Source organism: Lytechinus variegatus, chromosome 2 (assembly GCF_018143015.1).
Source record: "Lytechinus variegatus isolate NC3 chromosome 2, Lvar_3.0, whole genome shotgun sequence".
Lineage (NCBI taxonomy): Eukaryota > Metazoa > Echinodermata > Echinoidea > Temnopleuroida > Toxopneustidae > Lytechinus > Lytechinus variegatus.
Genome location: NC_054741.1, coordinates 76448662 through 76471418, shown reverse-complemented (window position 1 = coordinate 76471418; position 22757 = coordinate 76448662). Strand labels below are relative to the sequence as shown.

The 22757-nt window shown below is 35.6% G+C and overlaps 2 protein-coding genes across 2 annotated transcripts in view; one reads left to right on the top strand and one right to left on the bottom strand.

Annotated features, from left to right (window-relative positions):
* LOC121409079 (ankyrin repeat domain-containing protein 27-like) overlaps nt 1-6875 on the top strand; it is a 28828-nt gene extending 21953 nt beyond the window's left edge. The window contains exons 12-16 of the mRNA XM_041600887.1: nt 725-822; nt 1038-1131; nt 1578-1806; nt 3138-3237; nt 3794-6875. Of these exons, the coding sequence (XP_041456821.1) occupies nt 725-822; nt 1038-1131; nt 1578-1806; nt 3138-3237; nt 3794-3854 (582 nt within the window). The 3' untranslated portion in view covers nt 3855-6875. The remainder of the gene's footprint in view (nt 1-724; nt 823-1037; nt 1132-1577; nt 1807-3137; nt 3238-3793) is intronic.
* A 552-nt stretch (nt 6876-7427) lies between these two features.
* LOC121409077 (nuclear speckle splicing regulatory protein 1-like) lies at nt 7428-21401 on the bottom strand. The gene is made up of 6 exons (XM_041600885.1): nt 21280-21401; nt 14638-14791; nt 12655-12786; nt 11951-12158; nt 10706-10898; nt 7428-9773 (listed from the first exon to the last, which is right to left on the bottom strand). Exons 1-6 carry the CDS (start codon nt 21297-21299, stop codon nt 8678-8680), a joined length of 1803 nt encoding a protein of 600 aa, XP_041456819.1. The 5' UTR covers nt 21300-21401; the 3' UTR covers nt 7428-8677.
* Nucleotides 21402-22757: the final 1356 nt, after the last annotated feature.

The window sequence follows — 22757 nt, the reverse complement described above, 5'->3', positions numbered from 1 at the left end:
CATTAAGCTAAGTTAAGCTCGGATATAACACTAACCATATTCCTTATCCCCGACAATTGTGAACCATGTTCCATAACATTTCTAATATAATATCTTCAGAAGAATAGTACAGGATCAATTGTCACAGAAGCAAATGTCACTTATGTTTGGACAACAACAGCAAAAACTTCCACTAAAATCGTTTCTCTAAGCAGCATCACATTTCCAATAATTACATGTGGTCTTTATGAACATATTTCGTTATAATCTTGTGACAATTTTTGTTATTTTCTCAATAAATGTTATGTTTTTAACTCTAAATAACTTCCTTAGTTTATATGATGAAATTAAGATAAATAGAAATTCTGTGTATGTTGATGTAATGAACTCTCAAGGAGATGCTGGTCTTTGACTTGACTGGGCTAAGGTCATATGTTCCATGCTCTATGAAAGATTTAAAATGCACATGTACTACTCTCACTTTCATTATTATTTCAGAAGAAATTACATTTATAGTTTGTGTAGTGGTGTGTCTATGGGTAACTGATGTTAGAAAATGCATTTTCTAAATGGTGCTTTCAATATGGAGGTTGAAAGTTTTTTGTTTGATTTTTTTTTTACAGATACATACCTTAATGATTGTGTGATATTAATGACTCATTTTTTGTCACAAGTGTATCTGCTTCCTTTTGAAAGCAACCTCTTATGTAATCTGAAGTAAATTCTGATTTTGTTTGTTACTTAGGTTCTTGTTATCAGCCAAGCAAAGTGCAGACACCTGGCCAGTAATCTGTATTATCTTGAAAACTTCCACTGGGCTTCATCAAAACATGATAATCTTGGGTAAGTTTTTTTTTTTACATTTTCATCCAGAAGATGCTTAACATAGATATACTCCTATGAGCCCATCGGTTATTATTATCATATTGATATCGATTCATTTCACAAAAGTCTTGTAAACAAAGTTTGGGGATTTGCTGTCGCATCAATTTTTTGTACCATTTTCTCCAATGCTTTGTAAATAATTGTTTGATTTTTGTTTTAATGTTGTATTTCAGTTATGCATTGGTAACTTTCACTGCTGCTATGGAGTATATAAAGAATACAGACTTCTCAAACATGAAGACAAATAATAACAAAATTAAGAAAGAGGTGAGTTACATTTTTTTATTGTAATGAAATAAGCGAGAACTCAGATACATGGATATTTCATGAAATTTTGTATTTTTGCATGAATAAATTCTCATTAAATAAAAAGTATATCATAAATCCAACAACACTTTTGTTGTAGATTATATGATAGGCTATATACATGTGTGTCAGCATGGTTGAGTTCTGATGATAAGTGGGCAAGATAATAGAGAGGGCTAAATCAGCCTCCATCTATTAAGGATAATAAATCTAAAAGTGCATTAACCTAATTAATTTGAATTTGTGAAATTGTTCTAAATATGGAAATACTGTGATTACATTAGCATATAGAATGTTTCTTAGAAATGAGGCAATCAGAGTGATCATGTTCCTATGTTAGTACCCTCTCTAGCACGATTGTGCTTTATTGAAAGTTTATTTTAATGCATTTTCTCAAAATATTTTAGATGAGCATTGAGGAACTCATGGCTGCATCCAAATTTGCCTATGCCAGCACCACCAGTGGAGATTCCACGCCTACCCAGGTAACCTATGATCAATCATCTAATGAAGCGCCCTCTACTGTTGAACAGCAATCAACATACCAGATGAAAACCCTTCAAATGCAACTTGACAATATCAGCAGAATGATGGAGTCTTCCTCAATCTCATCAGGTCCTACCAGTGTTTTTGGAGGTAGGATTCAATTCATCTGGGGGGCTGTTTCACAAAGAGTAAAATGTGACAGAGGGTCATGCGCAAACGCCAACCAGCACATGGTATTTAATGCATGATCGGGGGCCCGTTGCAGAAAGAATTGCAAGCTATCGTAATTCTAAAAATCATGCGCAACTTGATTTTCAACCAATCAACAGCGCGCATTTGAGAATTGCGATTGATTTTTTACTTGCGTTTAAACGCAACTCTTTCTGCAACGGACCCCAGATTGATGAAAACACAGTCACGCTCATTTAATTTGCATTAGCAAACCATTGTGGTGATGCATTATACTCCACACGCAACTGAAACTTAAGTGTGACTCTTACATCTCACTTAAATCTTTGTGAAACCCCCAGGAATATATGTTGGAAAACTGTTCCTTCATTGCAATATGATTATTATTAATATCAACATGATAATTTGAAATAACACTATGACCCCTGTTACATCTGAAAGTTTCCTACCCGAGACCCGACCGAGTCCACTTGCAACCTTGACTGGATTATTGGTGGATTAGCTTCGCGAACGGACCGAGTCCGAAATGTGGTCTGTTTACATCACAGTGTTCATTCCCTCCCCTATCGCCCTATCTGTACTGTTTCGAGCGGCATCCGATTGCTGACACCTTTAAAAGGTGCTCTCGATCTAGGCTCCGAATAATTCGCGCGTGCTAATTGAAGTTACCCGAGATTCTGAAAGAATGCTGATGATCCCAGCAGTCGTTGAAGATATGATCGACTTGAAAAGGATACGGTTAAAATGCTTCTTTTCACTCAAATCAAAGACTTTATCAATCAGAATTCACATGTCGCATGCCGCAAAAACATTGGAAGAACGACGGGGCTGGGGAGGGGATAGCGCGCGCTATGACGTTATTTGACAGCTGGCGAACGGACCGAGATAGGTTCGAAAGCTTGTGTGCGTTTACATCTACGAATCGGTGGACCGGGGCCGGCCCGATACCTACCCGAGACTACCTGTGGATGTGGTCTCGGGTAGGTTCGCTAAAAGGTGGCCCGAGGTAGGTTTGGGATGTTTACATCTGATTTCTTTCCGACCCGAGGTAAGCCCCGGGCCGGCCCGAGGTAGGGAATCTCTCAGATGTAACAGGGGTCTAAAATGCATTTGTTTTTGGCAACTTAATTTTGGTATGAAGAGAAAACAGATAAAATATGTTATCATTGTAATGGGCAAATGTATGTGATTAAAAGATGTTATATTCTGGAAAAGAAATCTGAGAGTAATTGAATATTATTAAAATAAAGCAGTTTTGCAAATGGTTTTGTTTACAATTGATTGTCTTTCAGGTTTTGATGGTGGGACTGGGTCTAGAGAGGCAGGAGCAAAGGGACCTCCACCTGATGTCATCCCAGCCTCAGAACATAGACCAAACAGAACTCAGCTAGGGTGAGGATTACTCAAAGGGAAATTATCTTTTTTAAGGGGGCTGATTTTAGCTGTTATTTATTCATTCAAATTTCCGATGGTAAATTACAGTTGTTATATTGCCCTCATTTCCTATTGTATAAATGTGACTAATGATACTCTGACTTGTTCTAATTCTTCTTTGATTTGTGTTTGGTTCTATTCCAAATAGTCTACTACCAATTGTAATTGTTTTCATTTTGTCTACTTTTGTAATGAAATAGAGTATAAGGTGGTCAGGAGTAGTATTAAGTTTCAAGACTTAATGGCAGTCAATGGCAGAGTTAAAATAAAGAGGAAAACAGAGTAATAATTTCAGGAATATCTCATATATTTATGGCATTGCCCCATAGTAAATGACATTGGGATTGAAGTAGCTCCCCATGTCATATAAAGAGTTAACTTTTTTCCAAATGTATTCTTGTTTCATGACCTCCATTCTATGTCATTTATGGAAAATTATGGAATAGCTTATAAAGAAACTGTTCAACTGTTATTACATCTGATGTAAAGATTGAATGACTTTTTTCATTTCCAGCGGATTCTTAGCTGCTCTACAGAGCGATGTCCTTGACTGTTCATATGGCAAACAGGATTAGACTTAAGAAGAAGGTTCTAGGAAAAGCTCGACTCCATGTTATAGTCTACTTGAAATAGTATGCAATACAAGATGGGCATAATTCAGAGGTTTGAGTCTGGTCAAAGCAAGTATTTGACTTGAATTCTAGAGAAGACTCGTGAAAAGGAAACTTGACCTTTCTTACGGAATTGCTTTTTTTTAGATTAACATGAAACTTACTGAAGACTATAGACTAGACAAAGAAGAAAAGGAGTTTCCAATTGCAGAACCAGTTTAATAGAGGAAAATTTTAACAAGACTAGATCTTTCAAGAAGACCAAACTTTAATACCACCTTGATGTTGAAGATGTAAAGAAGGGTTTTGAGTTATTCGAGATATTTCAAAGGATTTGTCATGCTCAAGGAGTAAAAGTAATGTAATGATGCTTACATTTAATACCTACATGTATGCCTCCACCATTAGCAGATATATATTACAAATCTAACTTTACTGATCGAACTTTTAAAATTTTCAAAAATGACCTCTGTGACCTTGAAACCCATAACATTCAACTGTGGAAGAGTGTAGCATGATAGTATACAAACTGTCGACAAACAGAATGTATACGTCCGTATTTATATATAACAAAGAAGGAATATTGATTCCCCAAGACATTTGTTGGTATGTAAAACTAATGGTTTGTGAAATATAATTTGTGTGGCCAATGTATATCCAGGGAAAAGTAATATTTTCTGAATTGGGGCTATTGATTCTGATTCTTTTCATTACAAAGTATAATTTGTATGAGAGTCATTGTAATTTATGAGGGCTATTTTGCAACTAATGAGCTATTTTGGATATTGGAGGGGTTCAGCGCCCTTTTTATTTTTGCCAGATTCAACGCTTTTAAAGCAAATTAATGCAATGAGTTTTGCAAGCAATCACAATGACCCTTTATCATGAATATGTCTCAATAAAAAAGGAAATTTCATGTTGTATAGGAAAGAGAGTTTATTCAAGCAACAGAGGGTCTGTTTCATTAAGCTGATCATTAAGCTATGCATGGTTATATAAATGAATATAAATTCCCAGAATCTTACCAAAGTTTTCCCAACATATATCAACAAAATTGTGTAAAAATGCGTATTTAACATATTTTTGTTAAATATTTGCTCAAATGATGGGAACTGTCTTATTTCTTTAATCATGTCATCTTCTGCAAATAAGGCTCAGATTACACAAGAAACTTCCAGGACCCTATGGCGGACTCTGGACCCTTGGGGCAAGGGTCCAATTGAAAAAAATGTTGGCACCTTTTTATCAACAAAGTAGAACAAAATATAAAATCCCAGCAAAAATATACATTGCCAAGAATGTACATTTTGCTGTTCAAACATGTTGATCAGCATGCACATGTGTCAGCTTTAGATTGATAACTACATGTATTTTATTATATTCCAGTTGTTAATATCAGGTATGTGTAACATTGTTACAAACATCTTTATGAAATACCTCCCGTGCTGATGTATGTCCATGCTTGCTTTTTGATTAAAGAAAACTTGACATAAAATGCGCAATGATTGGATTATCAGTAGATGGTACTTATTGCAGGGGTGTGAGAGGAGTTCAGATTTTTCAACTTTTGGTGGTAAGGATTTTCAGCATAATTTTAACCTATTTTAGCTTTCTTCTATACAAAAACATGAGAGCTCTTTGAATTTCAGGGGGGGTTCAATACTTCTCAGCTTTTTTCTGCTCTTTTTAGTTGTGATCACTCACACCCCTGATATTGAGATTAACCTTATGGTGAATACCATTGATTCATGTAATGTTTCAGCACCATTTGCCTGAAATCATGGTTAATACAGATTTCCTGTACTCATTACGCTTAAATTAGCCTGTTTAGCAAGAATCCATATTGACTGCATGCTTTTTCTCACAGCTGCACTAAAGTCATCCCTGTTGATATGATTGAGCCATGACAAAAGGCACACATTGTATTTTATCTCAGTCTCTGCCCCAAATCAGCATAATTAGATGATAAAATTTTCATAAACCATCATGGACTTGCACAACATTCAAAATCAGCTTTGTGAATTTTGAACCATTGAGTTGATTTGAGGAGTGAATGTGCTATTGATATAGATTATCAATATTTTCTTTTGCATACATGTATTTTGGAAAACCAACTGCAGATCTGCTGCAAAAAAAGCAATGCTACTCTTAATGTGCTGTTATTGTTGTGAACCGAAATAATTGCAAAAACAAAGCTTGCATGAAATGACTGTATTTATTGTGATAGAGAAGTATTGTAGATGAATAGATAGAAATCTAATTTATTGGAAAGTTGCAATAGCTGTATATTTGTGTGATCAAATGTATTTTCTATTGTCTTGTTTTGTAAAGGAAATAAAATTTCATGACTGTTATATGTTAATTGCATTGTGTATTTTTAAATTCCATGCCCATTACCTTACATTGATTTAATCTTTAATACCTACACCAAGATATTGTGAGTGGTATTCATTTTGATAGAATAATGCATGATATATGGAAAAGCAAAAATAAACTCAACTGCTAAGTAACATGGGATTTATTCAAATACATGTATGTAGTACATCAGAATATGGCCTTTTTGCAGGTATTTTTGATGGATGACTGGTGATCATTGAAGGATATGCTATAAAGCAGCATTTATTAATTTTGCATTTAAAATTTACTTCACGCAATGGAACCATGCAACATAAAGAGATCTAAAATAGATATTTTCTTACAACTGATTGTAACTTTTTGTACATAATTAACAAACTGATTTATATTTCATTATTTACTTTAGAGGGCCCAAGTCTCTCATCACATAATACTAGGTTTTTATTTAATACGTATTCATTGAGATATAACAGGATAAAATCAGTAAAGGACGCTCTTTCCTCATTTCATGAAATCTCATCTTATTTAATTACATGTTTACATTTATTTAATAACATATATATGTAATTATGAACATTTCTGTTGTGAGCTATGTAGTTTATTTCATATTAAAGATGTGCTTGATATGAAACCATGTGTATTTTATTATTTGCATTCCACTACTGCAGTCTTTGATTATTAAAGGTCAAGTCCACCTCAGAAAATTTGTTATTTGAATCGATAGAGAAAAATCAGACAAGCACAATGCTAAAAAATTCCATCAAAATTAGATGTATGAAGGAGCCAGTTACATCCAAATGAGAGAGTCAATGACGTCACTCACTATTTCTTTTGTTTTTTGATTGAATTATACAATATTTCAATTTTTACGAATTTGACGATTAGGACCTCCTTTCCTGAAGCACAAAATGTTATAATACTGGAATCCCACGTGTTCAGGGAGGAATGAAACTTCATTTCACATGACAATGACGAGAAAATAAAAATATTTCATATAATAAAATACAAAAGAAATAGTGATGTCATCAGTTTCTCATTTGCATACCGACCGAGATGTGCATATAACTGTTTTTTTAAATCAAGCGAAACTTTAAAATGCCATAACTTTCTTATTTTACATCCGATTTTGATGAAATTTTCAGTGTTATACTTGCTGGATTTTTCTCTTTTTATTCAAATCAAGTTTTTGTTGGGGTGGACTTGTCCTTTAAATGAGATTTTTTTCAGGTACCTAAACATTTTGCACTAATTACATCTTAATACTAGAGTAAAATTCTCCAAGCATAATGATGAAATTTTCATCAAAATCTGACAATAATAACTATTAATAATTTGTGAAAAAATATGCGTGAATATGCTTTTGGGTGGGCTGATGATGTCATGTCCCCATTTTCTTACAATATTACATCAAAAATTATTTCCTATTTTTATGTGTATGGTATGTCTCCCTTGTAACAAAGTAAAAAATATTTTATACCCAATCTTTTTCTGTTCAACATTTATTTCTCTTGCATTCATACATACAGAATGTGTAAAATTTTATAAGAAAAAGCCGACTGTTCACTTTAGGGAAACAGATTGTAGTTCATTTTAGTGCCATTTTAATTTATATATTTATTTACATTATAAATCTAGTACCTGAATATCACAAACCTGTTTCGGCTTTGATGCCCATGGCATCACTGAATGTGTACTCGATGTGAGCTCAATATACTTTTCAGTGGTAGTGCTTCCGATCACACGGCATGGATTTTTGGTCATAAAAGTTCTCAGCTAAGTTCTGTACGGTCCTATTCAAAATTCTGCTATACAAAAGACTTTTTGTCTAGCAGTCTTTAAAACAATTTAGGCAGATTGCGATGCGATACAAGGAAAACTATTCCCTGCACAACTGAAAAAATTATCATATTTGGCTGCCAACAGTTTACATTGGAAAGCAAAAATTGTACTTGGTAAAGATGACATCAACAATGCAAAAGAGGCCTTCAGATGTTCAATAGGAATAAAATGGTGATGCCAGGGGACTGTTTCATGAAAGTTGTCAGCACTGAAAAGTAGTCTTTCTCCAATAGTTACCATAGTAACAGTCAGAGGCCAGTGTCTCTCAGCCAATCATATCCAAGGATTTCACTGAAATGGTCAGCACTGACAATTAAGTCAGTGCTGACAACTTTCATGAAAAACCCACCTAATTTATCATTGTTTGATAAAAAAAGAAATGACATTCAGGCTTGATACATAAGGCATTAAATTCAAATGTTCTGTTGTGACATTACATGACCATTTCTGTGACTTCCCAGCATTGTCCTTATGTACCTAACTGCTCGATCAGGTACAATACTTTCTCTATATTAAATCAACCTGTTGAATTATTAATTCTATGATTCCAATAAAGGGGTCACACATGGTCTTAGGACTATGAAGGCAATAGGTTAATTGTCCTCACGACTAACATGAGTTTTACTTGAATCTCTAGCCGCTTTTCGAGCCAGGTATCGATCTCTAGCTGACATCACTGTCTCACTTCCAGTTCTCTTTACAAACTTAGATTTGGCTTCCTCAATATCTTCCCTCTCCTGTAAGTCTCGTGTGGAACTGGAAGATATTCCCAATTTATCCAAAGCTGGTTTAGCTTTTTCAACATCACTATCTTCAGAGTCTATCTCAAAATCACTATCAGCATCTGGATTGGCAACAGGGGTCACCCTATCTGGCTGTCGGCTATCTTCCTTGAGGGAATCTGCTTTCTTCCTGCTCTCATTTCTTTTACTTGTGTTTTCTCTTTCCTTCTTCCTATCATCACTCCCATCTTGCTGATTGACGTGGGTTTTATCAACATCCCTTGCTGCTTTTCTAGCAAGATATCTATCTCTAGCTGATATCACAGTCTCATTTCCAGTCCTCTTAACAAACTTATACTTTGCCTCCTCATCTTCATTGGCTTCCTTCTTTCCAGAGTTCACTTTAGAAGTCACTTCTGCTTTATCTAGAGCTGGTTTAGCTTTCTCAACATCACTATCCTCAGAGTCAATCTCAAAATCACTATCGGCATCTGGATTGGCAACAGGAGACAGCTTCTCTGCCATTTTACTACCTTCTTTAGAGGATTCTGGTTTCTCCCTGATCTCAGTTCTTTCACTTTTAACTTCTCTCTCCTTTCTTGCATTATCCTTTCCCTCTTGTCTATCATTACAAGAATCTCTCCCGTCATGCCAATGCCTATCTCTTTCATTGCCCCCTCTCCGGTTGCTGTTGTCATGTCTTCTGCCATCACCATGGCGCCCTCTGCTATCATCTCGACGATGACTGCTACTATGTTGATGAGGCTCATCCCTTCTCTCCTTATATTTCTCAGTCCTTCTGTCATCACGTCTCTCATTCCTGCTGTGCCTATGCGCCGAGTCCCTGACATCTCTTCGTTGACGGTCTTTGATATGTCTGTAATCGTCATCATCATCATCGCTGCTTGATGCACCCCTTCTGTGTCTGTCTATGTTACCTTGGTGTCTTGACGAGTCAGATTTATCTCTGGAATTGTACAAATATCAGAAATTATAAAATCAACAGATGAACATGAGAAAACAAAGCAAAGTTTGAAATAGTACACTGTAATAAACAAGCCACATATACAATGCTCATTTATTTTTAAGACAAAGAGGGAAATGCTTAATGGAAACCAATCGATAATTGTCTTGAACAAATATTTTCTCGTGTTTAACAGAAATGTTAAAAACCCAGCATAAAAGCTACAATGATGGGTGATGATTTTGTAATAATTTTATGAGAATTTAGAGTTGCTGAAAACAAGTTCCACAGTATGTACAAAGTATAAAAAAAATCACATTTTATAAAAACACAATCAGTCATTCAAGATACATATGGAAAAAATTATTGATGAAAATGTATATTTTAAAGGAAGATTTGAAGTCAAGAATACTGAACACATTCCTTACTGGAAGAGAGTTGGCATTTCAAGCCTTGGCAGCTGCTAATGCAAAACATTTTTCAGCAAATTTTGACAAGGGAATGCAAAGTCTACAAGTGTCAGTAATTGAACGATGATTAGAAGAGGTTGTGTATAGTTTGGTGGTAATATTAAGATATTCAGGTGTCAAATGATTTAAGAATTTTGTAGACATAGAAACAGACTAAGGGCCACTTCTCTCTGACTTTACAGGAAGTGTTACTTTTGTTACCTTGCTTCAAACTTTCTCCTTTGCCTTGTTATAAAGAGAAAAAAATGAAGTGAAAACTCAAGTCCTTTTTTTCCAAGGGTTTTTCCTGCATATACCAACCCAAGTTTTCAATTTCATTAAGTTTTTTTTTCTTCATTTTTATGGTGAAAAAAGTTTTAAGCAACATTCTTCTTGAGAAAAATGCTTAAAGCATTAGAGTTCAAAGACAAGTCAGATGGACTTTGATGTTAGGCAAACTTCAACCAAAGACAGGTCACTACTAACCTGGCTTTAAGATTGAGACCAGAATGTCTCTCTGTTTTGAATGGCTTCTTTTCTACTTCTGCCATGACTTTTCTCTTAATCCCTTCATCATCTGATGATTTCTCTTCCTTGACCTTCACATCTCCCGTGGTTTGAGACAGAATGTGACGATAGAAACCTGATAGATCACTCTGCTTCATCACATCATTTGCAGCTACATGTAACAGAAAAATATGGGAATAAACATAAGTGGTAAATTAACAGCTGATGGTACGTTTTGCCCTTGCAGGGGTAATATATCAAACTCTTGTGCAAGTTTTATAGTCTGTTGTACTCCAGGCAAATCCAGCACAATGTATATGTATAGATGAATATTGTATATCACATCTATTAACTATTTTCTTGCTACTGTCGACCACCATCACTAGTACTGCCTGCGCCGGCTTGCTTCTGTTGGCTCTAGTCAACATTCAGCATGAATAGAAAAGTGCCTATTCAGTTATGAAGAGCACTTAAACACTCTAATCTCATACTGTGATTTCTTGTTACATGGAGATTTTAAGATTATATATTTATAGTTATTGAAGGGTTCTTGTAGAAATTCATCAGTGCTTATGGTTTGCCACAGAAACTTATCCACCAGCCAAAATTTTTCATAATACACAGATCAAAGGGTTAAATTCACATTGAGAGCATCTTCTTATTCACCTTTGTTTGTTTTTTCATTTGTTCTAATTTGTAAAGTGCTTTAATATGGATCTCATGAAAAGTACTATATAAGACTAAGTTATTATTATTATCATTATTCTCTACAACAATACAATATGATTTCATGGAATTTAATGAGTATAAAAATGTTGAATGTGTACGACGGTATCACTAAAAATTATTTGAAGACAACAAATTCTAATGTGGCACTTTTAATTGCAACACAAAGAAAAATTAAAAAGAAGGGTTCAACTACAAATCCATCCAGCTAAAACTGCACCTTTTTAATTCTTTAGCTTCTACAGAAAAATTCTTTAAAAGTCACTCTTCCTCAAGGATGCCAGATTTCAATCACAGTTTAGTTTGTGTCTCAAAAATATTTCAGGCACTGGCATCCCTAGTTTACCCTCTACATTTTTCAAAACTTTGGCACCCTCATCAAACTGGATAGAGGTCTTACAGTGACCTGAAGTCATGATGAAAACAGATATTTTCTACTTCCCTTTCTATCCAAAAACCGTTTTGGTTGTGACTCATGATTACATTACCAATTCCTACCTTCTTCTTCTGCTTCCTTCCTCTCCCTTTCCTCCTCTTCTGCCAGTTCCTGCATCTTTTTCTTGTAGGCTGATGTTACAAAGGCCTCCTTGTCACCATACATCTCCCCTTCTTTCTCCCTCTCTTTCTGTATCTTCCTTTCCTTACGCCTTTCCTGCTCTTTCTTCCTCAGCTCCGCAGACTTCAAAAGACTCTCAATATATTTAGGCTGTTCAAGAATTATCAAGAAATTCAAATAAGCTTCAATTGATCATGTACAATTCCATTTGCTCCATCCTCTCAATAAATACATTGCCTGGTTTCTAACACACCCTACCCCTTCTCTCTTCATTGCTCCAATCCACCCCCCCCCCCCCTCCCCAAAACCTCTCTTTTCTTTCACCCTTTCTTTCTATTTTATAAGACCTGGAGAGTGTTTCATCAACATTTTCATCCGACATGTTGTCAGATCTGACATCTTTCTCTGATGCTGATTGGCTGAGAGGTACTGTTACTATGGTAAATGTCGGATAAAATGGGACTAGTCCGATAAAACGTCCGACCATTCCCTCTCAATCTTTCCATGCATTTAAAATATCGATAAGTATTTATGGTCTCTTGTATTAAAAAAAAAAATTGACAAATTTGAAGCATTTTCTAACTTCCTTATTTGCATCAGCCTTAATTATCATTAAAAGAAAAATGCAATACCAAACTTTCTTTACCTTATTTCCATCTGTTTTCTTCTTTGACGCAATAAGCTTCTCTTCCTTTTTCTTCTCCATGTCATCATAGATGCTGTCATATTCATACACAGTGGGATCGGCCTCAAGAGCTCTTTGGATTTCAAGCTGCGTCTGAAAGATACAATGATAAATGGTCAGAACAAAGTTGCTAAACATTACCATATAAAAATTAGAAATATTGGGAACAACTAGTATTGTTTTCTATTTCAGTAGGAAACCATCTGAAATAGGCCCTATTGTCAACAAAAGATTTCTTTCTGTTGCCATAAGTAATTTATGAATTAGGAATTCCGAAGTATCTGAAAAGAACAAAATGCATCTAACAGTAAGGATACTTTAACATCCCCAGGCTGGACAATATGACAATATTGTACTTCAGACAACATATCTGCCATGAAATTATACATTCCAATTAGATTCATCTGACTCACCAGGGTGCAAGGGAATGGGTCATGGAAAGGTCATCCCTAACCATTCCTCCCGCCTTCATCTTCACAATTGTTTCACAGTAGGTTTATATCATAAGGAAAAATTGGTTTGGACACTTAAAAGTTATTCATGGGGGATGTGATATACCTTCAAAATTCATATCATGACATTAAGAGCATTCATAGCTGGCAATAATCATATTTCCCAAATAAACAAAACAGTCCTACCTCTCCCGTTATATTATTTCATCAGCAGGAAGCAAAATATTTACTGCCAAAAAACAGTCATAAAATGGCTAGCGAACTACTACATCTCCATCCAAAATATCAAAGGACAAGTCCACCCCAACAGAGAATTTATTTGAATAAAAGGAGAAAAATCCAACAAGCATAACACTGAAAAAGCGGATGTAAGACAAGAAAGATAGAACAGTTTAAGATTTTGCTTAAAGGGGAATCCAACCCAAATGAAAAAATGTTTTTATAAGGAAAAGAAAAATCAGACAAGTTGATAGGTGAAAGTTTGAACAATGTTGGACAAACAACAAGAGAGTTATGAATGTTTAAAAGTTGTAAATACTGGTAATCACTATACCCATGGAGACTTCAAATTGGCCACACATGGGATGTCATAGTGATGTAAGGCAATGACTATTCCTCCATGTACTCCAATACATATTTTGGCTAAAATGTCATTTTTTCCAAAAGTTTTATTTCAAATTATAATTTTCTTTCATGAGGACATAAAACTATATACTACCTGGGTTATATTTAGATTACTGCCCCAGGGGAATGGGTACTTTGGAGAAAACCACAAATCCCTGATAATTAAGTACATGGCCTATGAGAATGTTGTCCTTGCCCCTTGTCATAATTTACTTACTGAGTTGCCAATTTGAAATCTACATAGTATTAGTGATCTCAATTTTAAAGCAGCTATAACTTTCTTATTTTTTGTCCAATTTCTTTTAAACTTTCACCATTCTGTTTAATTTATTTTTCTCCTTCCCAGCACAACATTTTATGGCCAAGGCTGGATTCCCCTTTAATTTCACAAAACAGTACTTATATTCACATCCTGGTTGGTATGCAAATGAGGAGACTGATGACATCATCCACTAACTATTTCTTTCCTATTTTATCATATGAAATATTCTAATTTTCTCCTCATTGTCTGGTGAAGCAATGATTAATTCCTCTGAACATGTGGAATAAGCATCAATTGTTTAATAAGTATGGTTCATTCAAGTTGGTCCTTATTGTCAAATCTGTATAATTCAAACAATTAAAAATAAAAGAAATAGTGAGGGACATCATCGACTGTGTCTTTTGCATGCCACTGAGTTGTGCATATCACGGATTCATGAAAAATAAGCGTAACTTTAAATGCCATAACTTTCTTATTTTGCATCCAGTTTTTATCAAATTTTCAGTGTTATGCTAGTTTGATTTTTCTACATTTACTCAAATCAACATTTTTCTGGGGTGGACTTGACCTTTACCTTTATTGTTTTGACAAAAATGAGTCATTTACCTGTTTCTTAATTTTGGTTTGCATAGCTGCTTGTCTCTTCTTCTGCATCTCTAGTGTAGTAACATTCTCTTCTTCATCACTTGATTCATTGAAAATAGAAGCCTTCTTCAGGGCTGGAGCAGAGGATTTCTTGGCTTTAGTGATAAGCCCATATCTAGAAATTGAAGAAAAAATACAATTTTGGTAAAGAACCAATAATGTGAATCGTATGGAGTTTCATCCAACATTCCAGTCTACCAAAAGTCAGTGGTCATGGAACTTATTTTCAACCATGATTTCTTTGTGAATTTTTATTAATTGATCTTTTTATACATCTAGCACCCTCTTTTCTTTAACCCTAAATAGACTGGGCTATTTCGACGCCCAAGAAGACTGGGGGGGCTGATTCAGTCCCCCCTTATGATCTCGGCCGTCGATCGCGCGATCGCAACGAAAATTGGCAAGCGCATTACCCATGGCATTATCTACAAAACTATAACATCAAATTCTGCAATAATTTCATGTCTCATTAATTATGCTAATTTATGCGTAAAATCATAAGTTTGCTCTAATTAATAAAATAATGCCCCTAAAATGCTAATTTTTGTTTCACATACTCTAGATAGGCATCTGATCAAATTTATTTTTTAAAAATTTCAACATCACATTTATTTTCTTATGTATTCTATTGTTTTCTAAATTTCTTATGTATTTCTCTGTTTTTCGACTTTTTGTTTTTTATTGTTTTTTCAATGGAAATTGTTGGGGACTTTATTTTGACCATAAAAAAGATAAAATTTATTTATTTTAGGCAGTAAAAGGAAAAATAATGATACATTTATGAATTTTGGCTAAAAACACTATCTGCATTGGATTTGTACACAAATTCACGTTTTTGAGTAATTTTTGGTCTGCATGCACTTACAAAATATTGCGTAATTTCGATACCGTGTACCCGGGGGTCACAATTTTGGTCTCAAAAGTTGCGCGAAACTTGAAAAAATTTGCGCGGCAGATTTATCAGGAAAAATGTCAGGGGGGGGCTGAATCAGATAGTGATGCAAATGAGATTTAAAGGGGAACATCACCCTGAAGGAAAACTTGTTATGAGGAAAAAGAAAAAAATATTGGTGGTTTTAGGAAAATCCATTAAAGGTCAAGTCCACCCCAGAAAATATTGATGTGAATAAATAGAAAAAATAAACCTAGCATAACTCTGAAAATTTCATCTTAAATAAAATAAAAGTAAAATATGTAAAATAAGAAAGTTATTACATTTTCAAGTTTCGCTTATTTTTCACATAACAGTGATATGCACAAGTAAGTGACATGCAAATGAGACAGTCGGTGATGTCCCTCACTCACTATGTCTTTTGTTTTCTCCTGTTTCAATTATACAATATTTCATTTTTTACAGATTTGACAATAGGAACTAACTTGACTGGACCATATAGTTTCAAACAATACTAATTCCACATGTTCATAGAGGAATTGATTGTTGTTTCACTTGACAATTATGAGAAAATTAGAACATTTCATATTTCATATCATAGAAGACAAAAAATAGTGAATGGATGACATCATCAGTCTCCTCATTTGCATACCAACGATGATGTGCAGGTAATGGTTTTGTGATATTAAATGAAACTTTAAAATGTCATAACTTTCTTATTTTAAATCCAATTTTGATGAAATTTTCAGTGTTACATTTATGCTTGTTGGTTTTTCTCCTTTTGTTCAAATCAACTTTTTGTTTGGGTGGACTTGTCCTTCAAAGATTAAGAAAGTCATTAGTATTTTAATGTTCAGTTTTGGATAAATGAGCAGCTGGCGCCCCATATGTCATATATAAAGTAGATCTACATTGAAAATTTCAACTTTTTAATGGTTTGTGATGACTTATATTCATTTCCTTTTTAGTAAAGGTATGAAATGACTTGTCTTTTGATATTACTGAAGGGAGGTCTATAGTAACTAAAAACTATTTCCAATTTTCTAAGAAAATGACATTGATTTTTGTTTAACATCTTGGACATGTAGCTGTACGAAAGCTGCTCGCATATATCACGTCACAAATCAAATAGTAAGACAATGCTAAAGCCACGCCGAGCTGGAACTCAGAACCCGGCGAGTTGGAGGGATTTCCACTGGGTCAATCAGGTCTCGGTTGAGAGCTAAAACAGCAGAGATCGGAGCTGTAATAAGTCTTGGAAATATGTAAACAGCAAGATAATGTAACTATTTACCTCCATGCATGAAGTAAGCTCATATTTAATCTGAAATAATCTAACTTAAAGGAGAATGAAACCTTTAGAACAAGATAGCTTGTGTGAAAACAGAAAAATCAAAGAAACAGATGATCTACAAAAGTTTGAGAAAAATAAGACAAATAATGAGAAATTATGAGCATTTGAATATTGCGATCACCAATGCTATGGAGATCCTCACATTGACAATGCGACAAAGTTATGTGATGTCACTTGTAAATAACTCTCCCCAAATCCCCATTAGTTAAGTAACATATACATGTATATTTCACTTAAATTGCCTCATTTATCACATCTCTAGATCATGTGTTCTTTCTGCAGCTGTAGGAGGGCATGTAATACATATTTTTTAAAGAATACATCATGGATAAAGAGTTTTTTGTATCACCCTAAGAAAGAGCAAAAATATATATTTTGGGGGTATTGTTCACATGTGACATCAACATATTTAAGTTAAAGGTAAATGCCAGTTTTGGTAACGATCTCAAAATGAATTTTTACAGAATCCAATATAATTTCCACCCAAGTGTCTGTTTATATGAATATTGAAAAATATGTGCCGAAGGATTCTGGAAGAAATTGTGTAATTGCTGAGAAATAAGCAAAATAAGCGCGGATTCGGGCACTTCCGTCGTGTCTTTATTCCAGCAGTATAATATACACTGTCCCACATGTGCCTATTTGTGTTGGCGATCTTCAGTGTGATTGTTTTTCAGCTTAGATTTAATGATTTCACAAAGTTCAGTTTATGTAACTGTACCAGATCTAGATCGACGATGATATAGTAATACTTGACCTTGGTTTAACAGACTTTCTCACGAAATCAGTGTTTTACTGCAACTCCTGTAATTTAGCTTTAACGCTCCTCTAATAAAGATTAAATGAAATTAAGCGTCATTTCATGAAAAAAACAATCATTTTGGGCCAAAAGTTGCAAACCAACATTGTACCTTTGTAGTCCATTTACATAAGCTGAGTTAGGCTAAAAATAAAAAGAACTAACGAATATAGCATTATTTATTGTTGCCCAATAATTACCAGTATACATTGCATTGCCAAAGAAAGACATTGGTATACACGCAGGATTAAGGAGGCTATTAGTATACGTCTTTGTCCCAACAACTTCAACAGAGACAGCGGGATCGACATCCCCGATTTCTGGATGCGAACCATCCGACAGCACAATACCCCCTTACCTGGCAGTGCACGCCGACCCGATCGTTCCCGGCCCCGATCGAGGGACCGCTCAGCTAGTCAACCCCCGCCCATGGGAAACTAGCGAGCCCGCCAATTTTTTGGTCTCATTTGCATATTGCCGACCCACGGCGTATTTGCATATACCCCCGGCTTATTTGCATAACTCCTGACCAATCGCACAACGGATCAGTGCCCACCTATTGTTCTCGCTTTCGTGCGTACGGTCTTGGAGGTTAGTATAAATAGAGTACGATATCAGATAATTTTCGTCACTTGATAAAGAGTTGCAGCAGCACTCGAAAGCTCGTGAACTTGTAAGCTAGTGAACACTTTTTGCGAGAGTGATCACGAATTTCCTTGTTGACCATAGTAGATTGCGAGACAAATGAATACCCTCTAGCGATTATTTCAATCCGCAATAATGAACCTATTTAGTATTATACTTATTATTTATAATCTCGTAATGAATTTTATTATTTGTGAAACAATCATTTTTATCTATAAATTGTTCTTCACAATGGCATCGCTAACCGGATGTACTCATACATAAGCAGTTCAATTACAAGGGATGACCCTTGGCTAATGTATTTGCGTTGTGTAAATTCATGACATTTTGATCGAAGGATCTAGATCTACATGACATCGGTCTGGTAAGAAACCTTTATTTTTTTCACATTTTAATTGACTATTTTTTTTTAAACCTAACCTTACGCATAAATCATACATGATTTTTAATAAATTAAAGATGGATTTCTTACTCTCGTAGGAAATCCATCTGTGTTTACATCAAAACATGTCTCTCTTCTGTATATGGGAGGGGATTCAAGACTCCAATGATGAAGTATATGTCAATTTTTTTTTAAAGACATCATCATGGAGTCCTCAAGACTAACTTAGACTAAAGTTAGAGTTAGACTAGAGTGGAGCCTAGATCTACACGAACTTCACTCGAGGTGCTCGAGAAGCCGGAAGCAGCCGCCAGGCCCAGTGCACCCGGCACCCTAGACCAAAAGCTTCGGTCTCTGTTTTGTTGGTTGTTCAGCTGAACTCCGTTGGCTTCACTCACCAAATACAGAGACCGAAGATCTAGCGCGATCTGTACGGGGGACTCAATGGCCATATGTTTATGTTTATTTTATCGGATAAGACGGGGAAGTGAATTTGCGCGACAGCCGAGGTAAGTCACTGTTTTTGTTCCTTTTAACTTCATTTTTCTCCGTTTTGGGCAATTAATGCCAAGAGGGAATATAAATTTGCATTTTGGTCGCGTTAATTTTTCAAAATTTTTATTCATTAAAGACAAAAGTTGAAGAGCCCTGATGGGGGGATTTAGCATTGCAAGTCCCCTAATGGTGGCTGCATGATAGCGAGCCGTCTGTGTACGAGGAGAAATTAAAAAAAAATGTTTAAAAAATTCCTCGAAACAGACGGCTGCCAGCTGTCTACCGGCACCCACTCAGTCACACTAACCCAGGGAGCCCAGGACCTTACGTGTAATTTGGCATACTCACCTGACAAGCGTGAAGTATGGTCAAAATAATTCTCCAAATAAATAGTTAAAACAGAAATCAAGCACTTACCACGATTATATGGATGAAGGTCTAACGAGTGGCAGTTTCCTGACATCTGGGCACAAACTGGAACCTCAACAAAATGGAAAGTTCTCTCCTTCGACCCCCGTCTCGATCGGCCATTTTTGTTATGAATCGTAACAAAATGGCCGATCGAGACGGGGGTAGGAAAGAACATTTTTCGTTTTTTGAGGTTCCAGTTTGTGCCCAGTCATGTCAGGAAACTGCCACTCGTTAGACCTTCATCCATATAATCGTGGTAAGTGCTTGATTTCTGTTTTAACTATTTTAGTATTTATTCGGAGAATTATTTTGACCATACTTCACGCTTGTCAGGTGAGTATGCCTTACACGTAAGGTCCTGGGGCCGATTCCACGAAAGGGTCTTTGCAAGGCCAAGGACCGTCTTTCGTGTCGCCCATATTTTATGATGTGCCATGTGAAACGCATTTTAAATAAATCATCTGCAAACATATTTCATTCGTCCGTTAAAATAAACAAAATATTTGTTTATAAAATGATGTCATATATCATGAAATTGTATAAAATTTCATTTAAAAGCAAGCTAACGAATCTTATTCTTTATCATAAATTTCAGAAACACCCCGCTTATAGCGTATCATAAAAGATGGGCGACACGAAAGACGGTCCTTGGAAAGACCCTATCGTGCAAAATGAAAGGGTCTTTGCAAGGACCGTCTTTCGTGTCGCCCATCTTTTGTGATGCGCCATATGTGAAACACATTTTAAATAAATCACCTGCAAACATATTTCATTCGCCCATTCATTAACAAAATATTTGTTTATAAAATGATGTGATATATCATGAAAATTGTATAAAATTTGATTTAAAAGCAAGCTAAACGAATCTTATTCTTTATCATAAATTTCAGAAACACCCCGCTTATAGCATATCATAAAAGATGGGCGACACGAAAGACGGTCGCGGTCCTTGGGTCACTTGTTCACTGCTACCACCCTGCCTGTGGGGAATCTAGAGGTAGGACTATGGTATGCCAATGTTGTACAGAGCACACACTTTAAAAAATCATTAAAATATCACTTTTGTGACCAAAATTACTAATTTCCATACAGTTGAAATTTTTCATTAGTAGGGAATAAAAATGTTTTCATTCACCAGAGCGCTCAAAAACTTGAATTTTGGGCATATATTTGTGTACGCCCTCTATTGGTGGAAAGTAATATGGCAAAAAAATTTTCATTTTTTGATCTCTATTTTTAATTAAGAAAAAATGATTTAAAGAATCAAATTTAAATAAAAGCCAAGTTGTATGAATAATAATGTAATGGAAACTGTCAGCGTAAAAAAATCAAGCATTTATCCCAAAGAAAAAGAGAAAATAAGCCAAACATTGCCACCCTTATTTTGCCACACATGGAGATATAACTGAGAACAAGGTTATATTATAACCTTGTTCATTGAATGAGTGGAAAGACCCTTTCGTGCAATCGGCCCCAGGGCTCCCGACCGCTTAGCGGGCGGGAGTTCCCTGGCCTGGGTTAGGGCAATAGGCCTCGACGAAAGCTTAGCAAAGTCAGACTCAGAATCTCACACTCACTAGTCACAGGAGTCACAGCACCGTCAGATCTATTTTTCAGAGACTTACTGTTTGCCAGGGAATGCCATTTTCTCCCTCCGAACTAGGTCCAGCTCAAATATTTAGCCCCGATTCTTTGGCCGGTCGGTCAGCCCTAATAAATAAGCTTAGTAACTTAGTCCTCGGGCGCAGGCCAGGCCAGCGCCAGGAGAAACGTTGAATGAAATGAGTTGAGTCGCGCTGCTACTACAAGTACAACTAACCACAAATAAGTCGCCCGATCTACGCGACTAGCCTGCTGTGCAAATAGGGGAGGGGCCCGAATTTTTTTTTTCACCCATATTTTCCCCGATCGGCCGCTCATAGTTGATTTTTGTTTGTTTCTTTGAATTGAAAGGGTTGTCCCAGTCGCAAAATGAGCTAAAAACAATTCGGGGGCTCGATACGGCATATACAATATATAAATTTTTACAGATTTCGTATTTCATATAATAAAATACAAAAGAAAAAGCAATTTTGATGTCATCAGTTCCCTCATTTGCATACCAACATAAATGTGCATAACTCACTGGCGTAAATCCGGGGGGGGGGGGGGTCGGGGGATATATCCCCCCACTTTTCGAGGAGGGGGGGTGGCCTGTACAAACATCCCCCCCCCCCCACTTTTTACGAAAGAAATGAAAAAAAAAATCACAAGAGATAGTTGCTTTATTGGTAAAAATTTTCCTAAAATAACGCTTAAGAAATAAAACAATATTATTGAATCATATAAAATGCAAATAAAGAGCCAGTTCACCATTTCCAAACGAAATACTTATGTCCTTATTATAACAAGGAAGAGAAACCCTCGTTTCTTCCAATTCATCAATGTTGGGGTCTTTGGGAAGGGATTAAGCTGGGGAGCGTTTCATCAATATTTTCATCCGACATGTTGTCAGATCTGACATCTTTCCATGATTTTGATTGGCTGAGAGGCACTGTTCCTATGGTAACTGTCAGATAAAATGGGACTTGTTGGATGAAACGTCCGACAAGTCCTTTCATGAAACGCCTCCCAGGAAATTAAGTCATTTTTTTAAATGATCTCTCATAAAACCATTGAACCATCATGGGGTAACAAAAATAATATTGGAGGGGCATTTGCCATATGGACATACAGTGGCGTAACTACGAAAGGCACATACCCCCCCCCCCCTCCATCGGCTGACACAAAACTTAAGGGAAAAGGAAAAAAGAGGGAGAAAGGAAGAGGAACGTAGTGGGAAAGAAGAAAATATTATTCATTATAATGTTATATTATATTACAATAATGTTATGTTACATTACATAAGTAACATTTTTATCATAACTTTATGAAACATAATTTGCCCAGGGCCTACGTCTTCATTGTTCCTGGTGCTCGCATTGTCTGTTTAACGAGATATATAATCCTGAATTACTAAAACATCCCGTTTTCAAGTCAATATAAGCCAAATGTATTTCCTAGCACTTGAGTTATCATATAGTGACATATGCTTCTTTTACATGACTCAAAAAGTGATTGCCCC

Excerpts from the sequence above, each read along its gene's own strand:
- LOC121409077 (XM_041600885.1), bottom strand. The coding sequence starts at position 21,299 with ATGGCATTCCCTGGCAAACA. Across the intron at positions 12,159-12,654 it reads AGAAAACAGATGGAAATAAG|CCTAAATATATTGAGAGTCT; the intron begins GTAAAGAAAGTT and ends ATTCTTGAACAG. Across the intron at positions 10,899-11,950 it reads GAAGGAAGCAGAAGAAGAAG|CTGCAAATGATGTGATGAAG; the intron begins GTAGGAATTGGT and ends TGTTACATGTAG.